The 19,775-nt window shown below is 36.6% G+C and overlaps 1 protein-coding gene across 1 annotated transcript in view; it reads left to right on the forward strand.

Annotated features, from left to right (window-relative positions):
• LAMB1 (laminin subunit beta 1) overlaps positions 1-19,775 on the forward strand; it is an 83,072-nt gene that overhangs the window by 59,993 nt on the left and 3,304 nt on the right. The window contains exons 25-31 of the mRNA XM_052001586.1: positions 7,208-7,577; positions 10,424-10,608; positions 11,597-11,838; positions 14,589-14,792; positions 15,736-15,880; positions 17,823-18,030; positions 18,213-18,354. Coding sequence (XP_051857546.1) covers positions 7,208-7,577; positions 10,424-10,608; positions 11,597-11,838; positions 14,589-14,792; positions 15,736-15,880; positions 17,823-18,030; positions 18,213-18,354 — 1,496 coding nt within the window. The remainder of the gene's footprint in view (positions 1-7,207; positions 7,578-10,423; positions 10,609-11,596; positions 11,839-14,588; positions 14,793-15,735; positions 15,881-17,822; positions 18,031-18,212; positions 18,355-19,775) is intronic.

Genomic DNA, 19,775 nt, shown 5'->3' on the forward strand with positions numbered 1-19,775 from the left:
CTAAATCTATGAACTTGTGAGCTATTTAATTAAATATTTTATAATAGAAGACTAGTCTCTTCTCTTCCATCATCATTTAGGGCCCAAGGTTATTTCTTACGGTGCCTCCTTCCTACATACCTATATTCACTAGCATCTTTGCAATCAGTTTTAAAGATGAAAAGCATAAAGACCACATCTGATATGACTCCTTCATAAAATTGGTCAACATCTGCTATCATGTCAGTTTCTTCATATATAAAATGAAGCAGATGATCTGACTTCCCTTTCAACTATAAATCTTTGGCCTAGTTTGGACAGAGCCAGAGAATCGCTGTGGCCCATGTAAGAGAGGGTCACTGGCGTGGAGAGGGGAAGGGTGCCCAAAGGGGAAAAATCTGGATCTTCTCTGAGCCAGTCCTGTTTGTTGCTTATCCTTAGCATCATTCAAATCACCTTATCCTTGGCTGCAGTCTCCCACTGAAGTAACTGTTACCTGGTACTCTGATCCTTAAAAGTTCCTTTTTCATTCCCCTTTACCCTTTAGAGGTGGCTAGATAAGCATCAGGAAGAGTTTGAGTTCATGTCTGGTCTCAGACATTTATTAGCTGAGCTAGGTAACCTCTATCTGCTTCAGTTTCCTTAATTGTAAAATGGAAGTCAAATGGAAAGCATTGCCACAGTGGTTGGCACATAATAGATGCTTTAAAAATTTCCCTCTCTCCATCTTTTCCTCCCTCTTATCTTCCTTCCTTCTTTCCTCTTTCAACCTCTTCCTTCCTTCTTTCCTCTCTGTAATCTTTTCTTTCCTCTCTGTAATCTTTTCTTTCTTTTTTTCTTTCTTCCTCTCAGAAATACTTAAAAGAAAAGAAATTCAACTCAGTTCTTCTTTTTCAGGTCATATCAATATATCTTTCATTTTCTCTTTTTTCCCTTTATAATACTTTTGTGGCATGGATTAAATGCTAATAAGCAAACACCAAACCTCTCAGTACACAAGGAAGTACAAAAAAGAGAGTTGTATATGAAACTCATCCCCATTAGATCCACCTAACCTTGTCCATCACATCTAAGTGGTCCTTTTTCAGTCAGCCCATGGGCTATGCTCATTATATTGACATTTCCCTTTTTTGTCAAAGTGAACCAATTTAATTTTGTACCAGATAACCTACTCTTTTAAAGCAAGCACCCTGCTGTGTATTAATTTACATTTATCCTACCTTTGCCCCTTTTGTGAACTCCAAGAACAGAAGAAAATCACTTATGTCAATCATTCTACTTATTGAAGCCCATTTACAACATTTAGACTCACTGCAGCAAGATTTTCTGTATAATTTTAGCATCTATGGGGTATTTTAAGTGCAGCTGTAAACTGAGCATTCTACTTAACCTCCATGAAAATATGATTTTCATTGAAAAGACTTTGGTGATCATTCCTCTTACAAAGACTACTTGCCCTCCCCGTGACCCAATTGGAAAGGCATTTCTAGAAATGGGATAAGCATAGAAATGATTCTATATCTGTAATAGCTTTTCATCCCTGTCCCTGGTGATATTAAAGTATGATACTTTTTAGGATAGTCATTAGGTCACCTCTCAAAATAAGCCCAATATCAACTGTTAACATTAGTTGAACTGTGTCCCAGCCATCTGCAGAATTTGACTCTGACTTTTCAAGTGTGAAGTTCTAGGGAATTCAGCTGCCTCAAGAGGACCTGAGCTCTGGCTTCCCTTTGGAATACTTGCCTAGACATATCTTCCCCAGAACAGATGCCGCAATAGATCCTTGATGCTGGCAGCATTTCATGGGAGGAATCCATTCTTGGCAAGTAACCATCGTTTTTAAGTCCCATAATATTGAACTGGTATTCTCCCACCCAAGATAGAATTACAGCTTCTAGAGAAGTTGACAACATGGAAACATAAAGCAGTGTAACAAAAGGAGAGTTCTTTTATGGGAAAATTCAAAAATAAAATCAACACGCAGGCAAACCCCAAAACTTAGGCTAATAGACAGCAAAAGGTTGGAGACAGGGACCGGATCTGTGCTTACAGTGGTGTGGAGAGTGGTTGCTATACCATTCCCAGGTGAGGGAATTCCCTTTACCAAGGCATGTTGGTAACATCTCTGCCACTTAGAATCAGAGAGAAGCCTACTGCATTGAGAAGTGCCTTACCTGATGCCGTGTGGCCCGCATTTTCAGAACCCCAGGCTCCCTCACTCAGTGTCTGCCATCTACTATGTAATTAAACTCATTAAATTCATAGGATCAGAGATTTACACCTCTCGTATGCAAAGATATTAAGTGACTTGCTGAAGTTCACATAGCTCTTAAATGTCTCAAGTGGGATTCAAATCCAGGCCTCTCAGACTCCAGGTGCTTTAACACTACCTCTTATTAGACAATTATGTGGATTTGGAATCTGTGACATTGGTCAGTGAGTAAGCAAAAGCTAATCTTTGCATTATGGGAAGGAAGGAAAAAGAGAGAAGGGGGTAGAGAGAGAGAAAGGGAGGGGGTTGGGAAGGAAGGTATTTTCTGTATGAATTAATAGTATAAAAATTTATAAATGGAATAAATTGTTTAAATTGATGAAATTTCATAAGCACTTTAGAAATCTTTATTCTGTTGCTATCTAGATATATGATGTTAGGAAAACCCTTTAATATCATCTGTAAAATTAAAATTTGGACTCAGTAATAAAATCCCTTCTAACTCTAATACTTTGTGAGATATCCATCTACTTTATATATCTGTCATTTAAATTACAAATTCTGATACATCTGTAAAGCTGGAACCCCAAGCATTTATGGTTTCTGTACATGCCCGAAAGTAATAAAACTATATTACTGAGGCAGCTAGATGGTTTAGTGCATAGAGTGCTGGGCCTCAGCACATCAGGAAAATTTGAGTTCAAATCCAGCCTCAAAAACTTCCTATTTGTGTAACAATGGGCAAGTCATTTAAACAGTTTGTTTTAATCCACTGGAGAAGAAAATGGCAAACCATTCCTGTATCTTTGCCAAGTAAACCTCATGGACCATATTGGTGTGCTATATAAGAGTTGGACATGACAACCAAACAATAACAAACAAAACTCTATTTGTTTAATATCATACTTCTAGAGATTTTTCACTGTTAAATAATAATGCTATTCCTTGAAGCTGAGTTCAAATTCAGGATCAGATATTTAACAGCTACATGATTAGGATAAATCACTTAACTATCCAAACTAATTTTCACATCTGTAAAATAAGGGAATTAAAAAGGTTGATAATAATAGAACTTACCACATAAAATGTGATATTCATAAAGTACTTTATAGACTTTAAATTGTCACATAGATGCTAGTTATCATTAATTGTTGTTATCATCAGTGATGCTTTATTATAAGCAGAAATTAGGAAAGCAGCATAATACAGAGGATAATGCGATTGTAGTTAGGTCCCATCAAATTAGATATTTATAAAGTACTTATTACAGTGCCATCATATAATAGTTGCCTTTCTTCTCATCTCTGTCACACTAATATACAAAGCATTTGTCCTTTCTCCAGTTTTCTCATCTTCAAAATGGGGATAACAATAATTAGAGAAGTTGTTTTACATGGTTATTGTGTAAAAGCTTAAAAGAAATAATGACCATGGATCATAAAGATGTAGGGATCTTAGAGGCCATTTAGTCTCATCCATCCCTACTCAATGTACAGATAAGGAAACAGATATAAAAAGGTCAAGGAATTTGCTTAAAGAATATAAAATTCATGTCAGAGATTGACTAGGCTAGTCATTCTCCACTGTAGATTGCAGTTTACTAGTAACGTATATAAAACAGCTTGCAAAATTCAAAGCAGTATATAAATATGAACTCGTTTCATTATGATGATGATGAGGTTATTTTATTCTTTATACATTACTATAAAAATAAAAAAATGGGCCTTTTTTCTCTTCACTTCTTCAGATACTAGTATGTCATTTTCATTATTCAGATGTTTTTAATCAAATGCCGAACCTTGCACATTTCATTGCCTTTTCAATTTTCATATTTTAAAAAATTCTATTTAAGTATTGTCACACTTGAGAGGATGATTTCTTTCCAACTGCCAACGTGATGTATGGGATCATTCTCTCAAAGATGGGTTTCCTTTGCAAGGGGGTTTCAGCATCCTAGATTCCTGTTTAATCACCAAAAGATTATCTGTACCATGACTGAAATCTGTCATCCTCCTCCCCCAGTGAAGCATGACCAGGGTTATCCTCATCTTCTCAACTGATTAACAGTGTCTTTCACTCATTTGCTTGACTTGCCCAAAAGAAAAGAGCTAGGTTTTTTTTTCCCTTCAACCAAATTGAGTAACCTTTCTATTTGTTTCATTATGTGTTGCAGACTGTAGTTAGATTTGAAATCTGTTCCTTAATCCATACTAAGAATGTCTGCCCCCCAAAACACATACACACACACACACACATACTCACATACACACAACTTTTTTAGGAAGTAGGGGAGAATATGTAACCTAAAAAAGATAACAGGGAAAATTAACCTCAGAGAGCCCAGAAAAGTGGGAGAAGAGTTTTTTAGTTAAGACCTATCAGTTTAGGAGAAGTGATTTCCAAATATCAAGGCTAGGTGATGTTATCCATCAAAATGGAATTCTCATCATGTGCCTTATTCTTCTGCAGAATACTAGATAGTGGTATTATTTAATTGGCAGGACTAAAATGCCTACTATAGTTCTCCATCTCCTGCCCTATTTCTATTATGCCATTTAGAGCAGCACATATAGATATGGGCAAAAAGAGGTTCTTTCAGATAAGCTGAGTAAACTCCATTTAAATCCTAGCCAATAGCTGAGAATACTATGCAAAAGATTTCTTGGCAAAGAGGACACAGTTAAAGACTTTGAATCAAAAGAGTCCCAGGGCAATTAAACTATATTCCACAAAATATTCACTGACTATTCTGTCTTAGACTTTAGCCCTTGGCTTGATTTAAAAAAACAAAAACAAAAACCAAACCTCTTTGCTGTTAATATTTCTAGATGACTTTTTAATGTTATAGGTAACCCTTTGACCAGGTATTCTGGTAGAGTCTAGTAGAGTAATATAGCTGTTTAGAGTTATTTGCCGTGTTAATATTACTCTTCTGAATCGATAATAACAATAAATAGCTAACATTTATATAGAGTTTATTGTGTGCCGGACACACTGTGCTAAACCCTTTAAGATTAGCTCATTTGAAATTCACGACAGTGCTGAGAGATATACTGCCTAGCTCTTTCCACTATTGCTCATGTGGTGTTGTCTTAAAGCCCTAGTCATTCTAGTTATCTTCCTCTGCATGGTCTCCAGATTATCAAATTTCCTTTCTAGAATTGTATTACCAAAGGGCAAGGGAATGTGGATAAATGAGTGCAGTGCACAATTAGACATTCCTGTTCCTACAGTCTTTCCATTCTTGTTCCTATTAATTCAGTCCAGGATCACATTGATTTTTTTTTTTTTTTTTGGACTGCTGTGTTACACTAGTGACTTAGATTGATTGTGTAGACCACTAAGATCTTTAGACCTTTTTCAGAGTAATTACTATCTATGCTTCCCCCATTTTATACTTATGAAACTAATATTCTTGTTATTTTTTGCACACAAGTGCAAGATTTTACATTTGTCCTTATGGAATTTCATGTTCTTAGATTCAACTTGGTGCTCTATTAAGTCAGGATCCTAAGAATATCTCCTAAATCTTTTTCCAACTCATTGATAAATATGGTAAAGAGAATAGGCCCAAGCACTGATCTCTGGAACACTTCACTGAAGATCTCCTGCCAAAAAAAACCATTGAAACACTAGACCATTACCAACTACTCTTTGAGCCCTGCCATCCACCCCAGTTTTGAATCCACCTGATTGTATTACGGCCTAATTCTTTTCTTCTATCTTTTTCACAAGAGTAGTAGGACATCTAGGTTGCACGTTGGATAGAGTGCTGAGTTTGGAGTCAGGAAATCCTGAGTTCAAATTCAGGTGCAGACACTTACTAGCTAAATGAGACTGGGCAAGTCACTTGACTTTTTTCTCAATTTTCTTCTATATAAAATGAGTTGGAGAAGAAAATGCCAAACTAGTATTTCTGCCAAGAAAACTTCAAATGAGGTCCTGAAGAATCAGTCATTCCTGAAAAATGACTGAACAAATGATGATTGCATCATTAATATTTAAAGATTTTGCAAAGTACTTTATAAATATGATCTCATTTTGTCCTCACAACAATCCTGAGAAGTAGGTGCTATTATTATCCTCATTTTCCAGGTGACAGTACTGAAGGATGACTCACAGAAGGAAGCTAAATAAGAGGCAGGTAAAAAGATGTTCAGCATAGTGAAGAAGCCCCAGAGTAGGATAGCCATATAAGAAAGTCTCTGAGCCAAGCTCCCCCCCCTTAAATGGAAGTTTTGAAGTTTGTAGCTGCACCCTCCAATCACAGGGGCAGAAACAGAGTTCCAAAGCTAATGGGCTTTTCTTACCAAAGATGATGAGCTAGAAGTCTCAGTAATTAAAGTCCTAGTAAAAAGCAAATGTGGAAGAAATCTAGATACTTGATTGGAGCTAACTGTCCTGTAAAATTTTTGAGCAAAGAGCACAAGGTTTTACATAATATTCTTTTAATATTGAAGTCAAGGAGAAAGGAAAGTCTTTTTGCTTTTTAAAGTTCAGATAAGTTCCTTCATTCCAGTGCCAGTTCCATTCTTATAATCATAGTCTTACAAGTGTGCTATAGCAGAAAGAAGACTGGATTTGAAGCCAGAAGATTGGGCTTCAGATCTTGGCTTTGCCACCCTACTCCCAGGGCAATCTTAAGCAAATAAATTGATCTTTTTGAGTCTCAGTTTTCTTATCTATAAAATGAGTAGGTTGAACTCAATGCCCTTCTTTAAGTTCCTCTCAACTCTAAATTTTTATGAATTTTTGATCATAGAAAAATACACTTAATTTTAAAAACCAAAGTGCTCAAGTCCCCAGGAAAATGATTCAACTGTATTGTGTCTCTAAAAAGTTGTCCCAATTAATTTTTAGTGTTGAAATTATTCCAGGATCCTTTATTGTTTATTGTTATTTATCTGGTCCTGCATCTAGCCATCTTTAAAGACCCTTCTTTCCTGTGGGGGTTTCATGTGGTGCCTTCTGCTGTTGCATATAATTTTTGATACCTTTTTTTCCCATTTCTAGCTTGTGACTGTGACCCCAGAGGGATCGAGACACATCAGTGTGACCAGTCCACAGGCCAATGTGTTTGCATTGAGGGTGTGGAGGGGGCACGCTGCAACAAGTGCACCCGTGGGTATTCAGGCATCTTTCCTGATTGCACTCCCTGCCACCAGTGCTTTGCATTGTGGGATGTCATCATCTCTGAGTTGACCAACAGGACCCACAAATTCCTGGAGAAAGCAAAGGCTTTGAAAATCAGTGGTGTGATTGGGCCTTACCGAGAGACAGTTGACTCTGTGGAAAGGAAAGTCAATGAGATAAAAAGTATACTCGCCCAGAGCCCAGCTGCAGAACCCCTGAAGAACATTGGAAATCTCTTTGAGGAGGCAGAGTGAGTAACTTCTGAGTAATGGGAAGAGTTCGTACTATTACTTCAATCTTAGACAAAGACCAGAAAGTTGCCAGGAAACTCTTTACCTACTTTTCTTTTTAAGAATCACATTTTTTAAAATAAGTATCACACTTTTAAATATATATTGCCTCCAAAGCACAGGAGTGAAAAGTTTTCAAAAATGGACAGACCTAATAGAAGAGAATTAAATCATGTGGGAATAGGATAAAAGTATATATTATCTTATCTAAGCCAAAATATTTTTAGTGTGTCCAAAGATGAGATAAAAACCTGAAATTTTTATTCAAATTTTTATCTTAAAATCTGCCATTTGTCCACCTCTCAAAAGTCCACTGATATTAAGTATGAAGGAGGAGGATTATCCTAGGCCATTTCTATCTGTGTCCCTAAACAAAAATAGGGATTGAAATGATTCATCAATCAATGATTGAACATTTATTATTATTACTATATTCCAAATAATGCACAGTGCACATTTATATAATATATATTATTTTAAGATTTGTAAAGTGCTTTATATGGATCTCATTTGAAGCCCATGATAACCTATCTATAAAATAATCTCTTAGGCTTCTTCCAGCTCTAATATGCTTTCATTCTATAATTTTTCATTCAGCCTTATATAATGTCTATAAAAGTAAAAAGGAGTAAAGGAAATATGTTTGATAAAAGAATAAATTGAGTCACAAAGTGACCTAATTGACTTGTTAAAATATAATATGCCAGAGATCCAGGAATGGAGCAGTGGTCTTTGAATTGCCAGACCAGAATTCTGTCTATGGGACCAGATTATTAATCAAGGGAGTCATCAGATGTTCTGTGTAAATCAGTAATGCACTTAAAGGAGAAATTTACTTCAATGTGGCTTTTAAAGTGGTTTTATCCTTTGGAATGTAATAGTGACAAGTTTTTTGAAAAGCAGCTTTCCCATTGCCAGCCCATGAACTCAAAGATTCTTCTGTGATTTCTAGTTTTCCTCTGAGGAAAGAACACAATCTGTTATTCTTTGAGAGGATGCCAGGAGGTCTGTTACAGGACTACATTTTTTCTAACAGCTATATTCTGCATGCTGTATTTGCCTAACTAGTTATGGTCTGATCTTCTCAAGAAAAAAAAAATCTATTGATGTGCTTCAAAGCTAGACTGACAAAAATGTATATTTTGAGCACTAAGGCTAATTCTTCATTTAAAATTAATTAGTTTTCACAAAAACATGCTGCAAAGACTTATGAGGCCCCAAAAGGAATGTATAAATAGACTCTATGGTAAACGTAGCTTGCTGAATATGTATACATGTAGATAGATACATACCTAAGACTGACCATTCTGTTTCAAAAGAAAATAAGATATGAGACAAGATTGTTTTTTTCTTTAAAGTTAGCAATCTTTTCATCATTCTTTTTGCCATATATATTTCAATCTGAGAACACTGCATTCTTTTCTATGTAAAGTCTCACGGAATTCTTCTACTCTTAAAGAGCTGTTTGTTTGGGTAGGAACAAAGGAAGTTATATGGAGCTCTGTTAAAGGGGAGGAAAAAAAGTTTAGTTTTACTGCCACTTACTGGTCTTCCTAGAGGTGGGATGTATGGCTTCCTCCCCATATGCTCCATCTTGAAAGCACTGTTGGCAGAAAGTTCTCTGGGAGCTCTGAGAAGAGTTTTTTGGAATGGGGGTACAGTTTAACAATGGAGTCTATTATGTCCCTTGAGTTTGTAGCAATAAAAAAATGCATTTGTAATTATGTGGGATGTGAAACAAATTATGTATGGTTTGGAGTATTCCACACTTTGATCTATGCTGTTGCTGTGGTCTGAGAGTATGACAGTAGTATTTTGGAATTTGTCTTAAATGGTTAATCTTCACAAGACAGCTGAGTGGAGCTTTTCATTTTGTTTTTTTCTTCAAAGAAATGGCATTTTTTTGGGAAGAAAATAAAACCATTGAAAGATTTAAAAATAACATTATATGATAGCAAGGTAGCATGACATAAGGAGAGAGCCAACTTCAGAATCTGGAACCATAAGAAATTGTTGGAAGGAAATTTGGACATCATCATATCCAACTCTTTCATTTTACAGATGAAGAAACTGAGGTTCAGAGAGGTTAAGTGACTTGTCTAATATCCTAGTATTAATATTAGATATAAGATTCAACTACTTGTGCCATTTAACTTCCCAACTTTAAGTTCTGTTTCTGACCTACACTGGCTATATGCCCTGAAGCAGTTCTCTAAAATTTGAATAAATAGCAGAACAAGTTAGATCTGTGTGTGTAAAGGAATGTTCCTCACCAGGAATTTCTTGAATCAAAGGTGTCAAACACACCATTTACAACACTCACAAAGGAGGTGTGAGCCAGATTAAAATGTAATTGGAAAATATTTAGCAAGAGAAACAAAAATGCAATAAAATATAGATATAATTATCATGTAGTTTTCTAAATCAGTGGATGCTTTAGTGGCCCCTATTTCTACTTGACAGCACTGCCTTAAATTTTAGATCTAGTATAAAAACAGAGAGAAAGAGAAAGAATATACAAAACTGGTATTTCAAGGAAGATGAATTGGTTTTAATTTAATTGTTTGCTGAGTTGATTTTAATCCTTATCAAGCTGAAAGAACCTCACTGCCAGGAAATACTAAAATGTTCATCAGAATTTTGGGAGAGCCATAATTACTCATTTGTGTGCATACCCCTTCTCACAGTACAGACTACAACTTATTCTGCATGACTCTTGGTCATGTTTTCTCCACAGAAAGAATCTATCACAAAAGAAATCAAATTGCATTTATTTTGCTTGAGCAGTTTTACCTTCTATCCACAGGAAGCTAACCAAAGATGTTACAGAAAAAATGTCGGAGGTTGAAGCAAAGTTATCTGACACAGCCTCAAAAAGCAACAACACAGTCCAAGAGCTGGATTCCCTGCAAATGGATGCACAGAGTTTGGACAAAACAGTAAAAGAACTTGCTGAACAACTGGAGTTTATCAAAAACTCAGACATTCGTGGTAAGCGTTGTGATTTTGGGGGTGTCAAGGAATTATTATAAAGAATAATCCAACACAGAGAATTTGTTTAAATACCAAACTAATCTTTCCTTTCAGTGACTCACCTCCCCACTTGCCCCACCCCCCACCATAAAGAGCTTTCTGTTTTCTTAGCTCTTCTCATCAAGCTTATAGTTTAGATGAGAATGACAAATTCCATATGCCAAATGTGGGAAATGGGGCCCAACAAGTCTAAATGATTTCTCAAAGGCCCCACAAAGACCAACTGGAGGCACAATTTCTGGAGTAAAACTCACATTTCCTGTTTTTCTGGTTAGTGGCTTTAGCTTATCCCCACCCTCCTAGTTTTTTGGGGGTAGGCATCTTCTTGCACAGCTTTGGAATTAAATTGATACTTCTACAAGTCACTTTAAATTTAAGACGTTGCTTAGTCAGGAATTTTTTTTTTTGTTGCAAATCCTTAGCTTATTGACTTTGCAGGCCAGTTAGAGGTGCCAAAAACAGCAAAAGAAATCCCAGTCTATGTTATATCACATTACCCATCACTGTTGAGTACACAATCAGCCTCTACAAATGTTAACTTTGGCCCTGTCTACCCAACGACAGAACATCTGGATGAAAAGTGAAACATTAAGTCAACCAACCGGATGTTTTATCTACACAATGCCAGTCCTCCAGATGTTTCCAAACATTCAGTATCTAGTATCACATAAAACTATTCCAAATAACTGACTTAATTTTTCACTTTTCATTCAGATGTTCATCATCATGTGAGCTCAGCTTGAGTATTGTTTGGGAGCAGGGATAGAATGGATGAAAGAATAAATTAAGTTTATGAAAAGGAAATTACATGATTCTGTTTGCTTCTTGGGGTTTTTTTTTCCTCTTCTTTTTTCATAGAGAATTTCATTTCTTTTTGGAAGAAGTATAAGGCAAGACAATACAAGAAATCAACATTAACTTTGAGTATTTTCATTTAATCTCATAGGAGCTTTGGACAGTATTACCAAATATTTTCAGATGTCTCTTGAGGCAGAGGAAAGAGTGAATGCATCCACCACAGATCCCAATAGCACTGTAGAACAATCCTCCCTTACTCGAAATAAAGTGGAAGACTTAATGATGGAAAGAGAGGCCCAATTCAGGGAAAAACAGGAGGAACAGTCCCGCCTTCTAGATGAACTTGCAGGCAAATTACAGAGTTTGGATCTTTCTGCAGTAGCTGAAGAGGTAAGCTTTGGAGGTTTAGATTTTGTGTTTGTGCTGCTTGAGAAGACAAATTCATTTCAATTCCACAGACAAGTGGCAATGCTACTTTGTGTCAATGCGTTGTACTAAGTACTGGGAATATGATACAAAAGTTATACTCAATATGGCACTTTTCATGGATGAATTCCACCATATTCCCTGAGCTTCACAGACATTAGTGCAACATCCAAGTGAAATAGATACCCTTGTTTCAGATAGGAAAATGAAGACTCAGCGTATTTCTGTGAATTTCATCAAATCCACTAATAGACTGGCTAAGTTGTTTTACATTGCAGCTGTTTTCAGCATCCTTGTGACCTTTCAGTATTTGCTCCCTACTTCACTAGATTGTTAGTTTGATTTCATCTGTACAGAGAATTCCCAGGTAGAAACCCCTTCTACCAACTAGATTGGTACCTTCTTTGCAACATTGTCCAGAGTTTTGAGAGATGAAACGTGCTTGGATTCACAGTTGGTATAAGGCAAAGATTTTCTGATTAGGGCTCTGGCTCTCTACTGACTATGCCATAATAGATATTAAAAATAAAAACAGCATTTTCTGTTGACTAAAGTAATGAAAAGCTACAAAACCTTTGGAGAATTCTTATTTTGATGTGACAAAATGGGGTCTCTGACTCCAAACTATATATTATTTCCTACTGCTTTTAAGTGCCAATGGAAACTCTTCTTCAAAATTACTCTTATAAGGTGTGACATTCCTTACTTACAAATCTGGATTCCTAGAGCCTCTCATGAAGTGCCAGAATATATGTTCCTCTTGATTTTTCAGGTACACCTTGTCCTTTATCTCTGCATATATTTGGCTAGAGTGGAGCTGTTCTGTTCTATTTTCCCCTTTACCCTTGTCTCACAGGGTCTCTTGAAACAAAACAGACCTGGGTGAGCTATTTAAATGTCAGGCTGTTTTCCAGGAAAGGATCCCTGGTGCCTCTTTGCTCCTCCTGAATACAGCTAATGTTTTATGTAGTGTTCAGTTTTCTATTTCTCAAGCATTTCATGTGAAATAAACCAAATGTATTTTAGGGCCACTGGTTCAGTCTGAATGCAAGAAATTAAATATATTTAGAAATTTTTCAAATTTAAATGATTAAAATGAAGAAAGAATAGTTCAAAAGAAAGAAAGAGATCTGTAAATTTTTTTGAGGGAAATGGAATCTTCTTTTTCTTGATTTCCATTATCTTCTTTTCAGTGTTTGCCACCTATCATCACTTTCTCTTTTCCTACTACTTATCTCCTTTACTTCCAATCCTCCAAAGAATGAGCCCACATTATCTTTCAGATCATACTTATATTAATAAAGTGGCTTAAGAAAGGTGATAGCACTCAGGAGGTACTTTCTCAATATTCATCCCAAGGCACTCTTGTCACTGCTGAATAAGAATGGCAATCAAGGTGAGTCTCATGTTCACTGCCTTGATGGCAGATGTAGATGGGGGTGAGGGATGGGGGTAGGAATGAAAGCAGCTTTTTGAAAATAATATATTTGACTATATGATACAGTGAAAAGAGGTCTGGCTCAGCATCTCAATTCACTCTTTCTGTGACAATGGGCAATCTGTCTGGGTCTAAGTTTCCTCATCTGCAAAATGACAGTTGGACTAGATGCCCTCTCTTCCAGATCTATCTATGGCTATATCATCTATAAGTCATTCCTAATGCAATTTGCCATCACCTCCCCACACACATACATCCTAGAGTGACTTTTCCTCACCCCTTCATCTAATCAAGCCCTACCAAGGCACAGAGTATATCCCATTCCTTCCTTCTATGAAACCTCCCCCAAACCAAGTGTTTTCTCAGTTCTTCAGTTTCCATTGCATTTAAAAGTTGTTGTTTGTTCTTTGTTCTCTAAGAGGGCTATGACATCAGGGAGGTGATTCCAGGACTTTCAAATGAAATGGATTTAAGTCAGGAAGGGCTGGGCAAGGTCACCTGCATCACTTTCCTCTCCGGAGCCATCTGGGTCCAGTGGCCAGATATAAATCAGTGCGACTGGAGATAGCCCTGGTTGCAGTGGGAGACCTTGGCCTTTTTAATTTAAGATCTTCCACAAGTCTGTTTCACTGATGCTGTACCCATTCAATGATTAAGGCTAGGTAACAATTGAGACAAGAATCTCCTCTTTAGCTTAGTCCAAAAAAAAAAAAAAAACCTCAATAAGTAGGTGCCAAACAATGCCATTATCTCCTCAGTGATTACTTACTGGTTGACTGATATACAGAGGCCCTATTCTTTTTTCACTTAGCCATCATCTAAATAGGACCCCTTAAGCACAGACTACAGATTATTTGCATTGGAGGTAAACCCTTTTTTGGGTTCCAAAGCAATTTCTTTCCCTCTTCCCTTAGGTTTTAAATTCCTTGAAGGGGCTATCATTTTTCATTTTTGTATTCCTAAGCTTATGTTCAAGTGGCAGGCCTCTAGTTAGTCATTCTGTACTGAATTTAACTGAATTTGTTTAGGGTGGTGGGAGATGGAATGCAAATTGTCAACAGAGCTAGAATGTGGGCCACAGGGATTTCCTTATCCTTTACTGGTGAATTTTTAGGTTTATTTCAAGAATCTCTGAATGTATCTTTTCTTTGTCCATTCTTTTAACTGTGTTTTTCTTTATACTTATTGGACATTACCAAGGTGTTTAAGGTCTACATAGCCACTGTGCAGAAGATTCAGTATCTGAAATATTCTACCTGATCTGTACTTGTTGCAGACTTGTGGAACTCCTCCAGGGGCTTCTTGTGCTGAGACACCATGTGGAGGGCCAAACTGCAGGACAGATGATGGGGAAAAGAAGTGTGGTGGGCCTGGTTGTGATGGCTTGGTCACTGTGGCACATAATGCCTGGCAGAAGGCCATGGACTTCGACAGAGATGTCCTCAGTGCCCTGGCCGAGGTGGAACAACTCTCAAAGACGGTAGGTAACTTAGCATGAGCAGCCTTTGGCTATTGTTGAAGGAAAACTTGGGAAAAGATGGAGACGGAAGAAAAATACTGTTTAAATGATTATTGATTAAAATGGACATTTTCCAGCCATGTATCACACTCTAAATGAGTAGGTGAGTGAGATCTTTATTCACACAGCTGAAGAAGTTGTGTTTCTGGGCTCAAATACTATCCCTCAAGTGAACGGTGTTGATTCCAGAACAATCTCAATGATTGTAATTTAACATAAGCCCAATGAACACAGAGCCATTTAGCTAGACCAGAAAGAAACTTTTCACCAGCTAATCATTTTTATAAGAAGGAATATCTAGCTCTACCTTAAGCCAGATAATGTGATACAGTGAAAATACACAGAGGATTGGGGTCACAAGAGTCTCAGCACACAAGAACCAATTTCTCCGCTGCTCCTCCCTTCATGAAAGACTTTGGGTTTAACCCTTCTGAGTTTCAATTTCTTCATCAGAAAAATGAAGAGGAAATGATGCACTTTTCACATGTCTTCCACATTCCTAAGGGCTTCTATGGGGCCTTCAACTCTAGACTGTGCCAATGACAAGATCCCTTTAATGTTCTAATAATTATTCTTAATAATTCCTGTCTCTTGGAAGTGCCAACTCCATAAAATTGGTATTTATCTGTAGGTCTCAATATTTTCTGTTGGTGACTTAAAAGTGTTACATATTTTAATAACATGAAAGAACAAGCTTCAAAGAGGAGCTCCCTGCTGATACAAAAACTCTTTATAGAGAATTAGAAAATATCCCTTTCAAATGGCCTGAAATTCTAGATGCTGATATTAAGCTTTAGGAGTTTTGGCCTTAGTTCCCAAACCCCGCTGTAAATCACAAGGAGCAGCAGTTTCAGAAAATATTTGTTGGAGTGATTTTTTTTTTAATTTTATGTACCATATTTAGGTCTCTGAAGCTAAACTAAGGGCAGATGAAGCAAAACAAAGTGCCCAGGCGGTTCTACTAAAAACTAATGCCACCAAAGAAAAAGTGGACAAGAGCAATGAGGATCTGAGGAATCTGATCAAGCAAATTCGAAACTTTCTAACTCGTAAGAAAAATGTTTTATTATCCCCTTGTTTCCATTTTGATGTTGAATAGGAAATAAACATCCCAATCCTAAAATAATAAATCACACACAAAAAACCTCATGATTGAGTTGTAAAACCTAAGCCTGCATTAATTTAAAAAGAAATGAATTTGACAAGAAATGAAAATAACATATCTACTTAGATAATAATTTTTCTCCCTTTTCTTTAAACTGATAAGCTTCAGAAAGTTATTTAGCAGTGATACACACATGTGAGTCCTCATGATATTAAGGAGCCAATCTCAAGAGCCAGGGAAAGCCATATAACTAAGTTTTGCCTCAGAGAAACTATGTGGTTTTAAACCACTGAATACCTCAGTGCTCTGGCTAATTCTCTAAGTCTCCACAAATTGCAGAAATGGTAGCAGATGTGCACTGATAAAGAAAATATTTTCATGGAGAAGGGGGGAAGAAGGATTTCAATGTGCCAATGAAACTCAGTCCAAAAAAAAAATCTAGATATACAAAAGACAAATTTACTAGTTGAAATAGTAAAAAACTTGCTGTTCTGAAATATACTTCTGTATACTGTCCCAAAAAAGCAAAATGAAAAACTAGAAGTCAAAATAAGATCCTGCAGATTCATTGTTAAGAGTAGAAACTCTGAGCTCTATCATTAGAACCTAACTGACAAAAAAGGTTTGATATACATATGTAACAAAAGCTCTAAGCACTTAGCATAGTGTCTTTCACATAGTAGGTGCTTAATGAAGCATTCTGAATCCTAATGAAGCATTCTGAATCTTTTTCATGTTTTGCATAAGACTTTGAATAAAAAGCATTTATCCTGAAGGAAGCCTCAGGCTTTAGTAGGAAGGAAAGGTTATACTACTGAATCTGGGTTTGAATACAGCTGTTAACTGTTTTCTCTAGGCCCCCAGTTTCCTCTTCTCCAAGATGAGAAATTGTACTAAATTGTTTTCAAGGGCATTTCCCAGTGAGAAAAGTATCTTTAGATTTTATGTCATAATCTTCATTGGATCAAAATTTTAATGTCAGATGGCATTTTTAATAGATTACTCTTGTGTATTGATTGAATCAAAATCACCTACAGAGTATTATGTGCAAGACACTGGTAGTAATAGAAAAGCCAAAGAAAACTGAAAAAATTCCTGCCTTTGAAGAGGTTACATTTTATTGACTTAAGGATATAGTGTACTTCCCAGTTCTTATTTCTTGCTAACAGAATTATTCAGGGTCCATTTTCTTAGATTCTTTATTCTTAGATTAGAATTAAAACCAGAATATGGGCCACTCAACTCCCAGATTGACATCCTACTATTTAGTCTCATCCTGGTAGGTTAAGATGAGCACCTCAAAGTTTGAGTACTGTCACATTACTTTAAAGATGAGAAAATTGAGGCTCAAAGTAATAGAGACTTGCCTACTTACTGGGCAGTGTAAAGCAGGATTTGAAGCCTGCCTTCAAGTCTAGTGCTCTATCTACTGTGCTACCTTCTTGTAAGGCAGAAGTTATTAACCAGGAGTCCATAAACCCCTAAAAGTTCCATGATTAGACTTCAGGTGATCTATAAACTTGAATGAAAAAAATTATAATCATTTCCATAAAACTTTTAACTGAAATTTAACATTTCTTTTAGTTATTTAAAACATTCCAAGAGTCATGTAAGAAAAAAAAAGTTAACTACAACCTATAGATTTAGAGTTGGCATTGAGCATTGAAGGACTAAATAGCTAAGCAGTTTGTGTCAAAGGTTGGATTTGAACCCACGTTTTCCTGACTTTGAAGCTAAATCTCTCTTTTACACTAGGTCACATGGTCTAACTGCTACACAGTGCCATATAGGAGGACATATAACCCCACTTATATGTGCTCTATATATGTGCTCTATAAATACTAAATGAACTTATGGTCACATATGCTGGCTCCTTTCCTTTCCAGAGGACAGTGCTGATCTGGATAGCATTGAGGCTGTGGCTAATGAAGTACTGAAAATGGAGATGCCCAGCACTCCACAGCAGCTGCAGAACCTAACTGAAGATATTCGGGAACGAGTAGAAAGCCTTTCCCAAGTGGAAGTCATCCTACAGCAAAGTGCTGGGGACATTGCCAGGGCAGAGATGCTCTTAGACGAAGCGAAGAAGGCCAGGTAACTGGGACTCTTATGGCATTTAGTGGAGTCGGTTTGAATCTCTGGTAGGACAATCCTGCTGTAGCAATTGGTCTAAAACCAATGGCATTTCTAACATATATCTTTAGACTATTGTTGAATACTTTTAATTTGTTCTGAGAAGAAATACATATAAAAATCTGATGTTTTTGTTGTTTTAGCAAAAGCGCAACAGATGTTAAAGACACTGCAGACATGGTCAAGGAAGCCCTGGAAGAAGCAGAAAAGGCTCAGATTGCTGCAGAAAAGGCCATTAAGCAAGCAGATGAAGACATCCAAGGAACTCAGAACCTACTGACTTCAGTAAGCAAATACAATTGTCAGTGGTTGAGGCAGTTCTGGGTAGTGGGTTGTTTTTTAACTTTGAGGCTGTCAGTGTAAGCAGGTAAAGAAAAAAAGAATTGAAAATATTAACAGGTCTTTCTGGTGACACTGGTATTGATCTTTCTCCAAACAAACCAGAGCAGGGAATATTTGGGTTGGCCCAACCCTTTTTTTCTGAGGATATTTGGGGGGAGAGGGGGGAATAAGTTCAGAAATAGGAATACTACTTTTTAAGAAAGAATTTTATAAACATAAGTATGTGTAATGGCAATGATAAGCCAAGGCATTAAAAATGCAACTTAGATAAAAAAAAATCCTCGGGTCACTTGTGAATGGTTCATAAGACTAACTCTTATGGGAAGAATATATTAGAGACCAAAGCATCTCTCCACTGGTTTCCCAGCTCTCATCCTTGATGGATAAAATGTCTAGCCAGTAAGGTGCTTCTGAAGAAAAAGAAACTGTAATTGTCCCACTCATAAAAGAGAAAATGGATAGTTATTTCTTTATTGAGCATGATTTGTTTTTAAATTAACAATGTGCTTTGATAGGTAACTGTTAATAGGCATTAAAATTCCTTAGTAAGTTGGTTTTTACACAAGTTTAGCCTTCTTCCAGTCAGTTTTACAAAGTACATTCTAGAAGTGGTAAATAACAGGATGAACCCCACTTAACTGGGCTTTTACTTTATGAAGCAGTTGGATTCAGAATCTTTTCCCCCTCCAGTTTTAGAAGAGGTTGCCTCATAGTTCAGCACCTACGAGTGTTCAACTATGGACGATGAGCCTCTTCCCACCCAGGTCTTCTGACCATAAAACTTAGTGATATATGGTTATCCCTCCATGTCCGCAAATGTTCACCTTCAAATCAACCAAGGACTCATAGGCTACAAGGAATTGTCAGTCATCTCTGCCAGACTGCTTTCTACCTAATTTCATTAAAAATCTCCAAGAACTTTATGCTGTATTTTTATAACTTATTACATGATTTAGCAACACCCCCAAAAAAATTCTTCCTTGTAATTATCAATTCTGTTCCCAGTGGAAATGAATAGTTCTCATTACCAGCTATGTTCTTGTTTCTGTCCCAAGTTTCTGCCAGCAGTTAAGAGAATTGTCTTTACTTGTCAAAGCAGGGCAATTCAAATGTGAAATAATTTGCTTAAAGATGGACGCAATTAGGACTTGAGCAGTTTGTTAGAAGGGATTCTTCTATTAGTTAGAATGGCCAGAGTAATTTTGTAATAAAGCTCTAATCTGAGAATCGGAAAACTAGGAAAGTTACATTAGTTTTCTTATTTTATTTTCACATGATTACCAGGTACAAAATTTGTAAATGTTTAAGTTAGCTTTTAGTAGAGCTTATATGTCCATAAGCAATTTGCTTTATATGTTGGCAAA

Source organism: Antechinus flavipes, chromosome 5 (assembly GCF_016432865.1).
Source record: "Antechinus flavipes isolate AdamAnt ecotype Samford, QLD, Australia chromosome 5, AdamAnt_v2, whole genome shotgun sequence".
Lineage (NCBI taxonomy): Eukaryota > Metazoa > Chordata > Mammalia > Dasyuromorphia > Dasyuridae > Antechinus > Antechinus flavipes.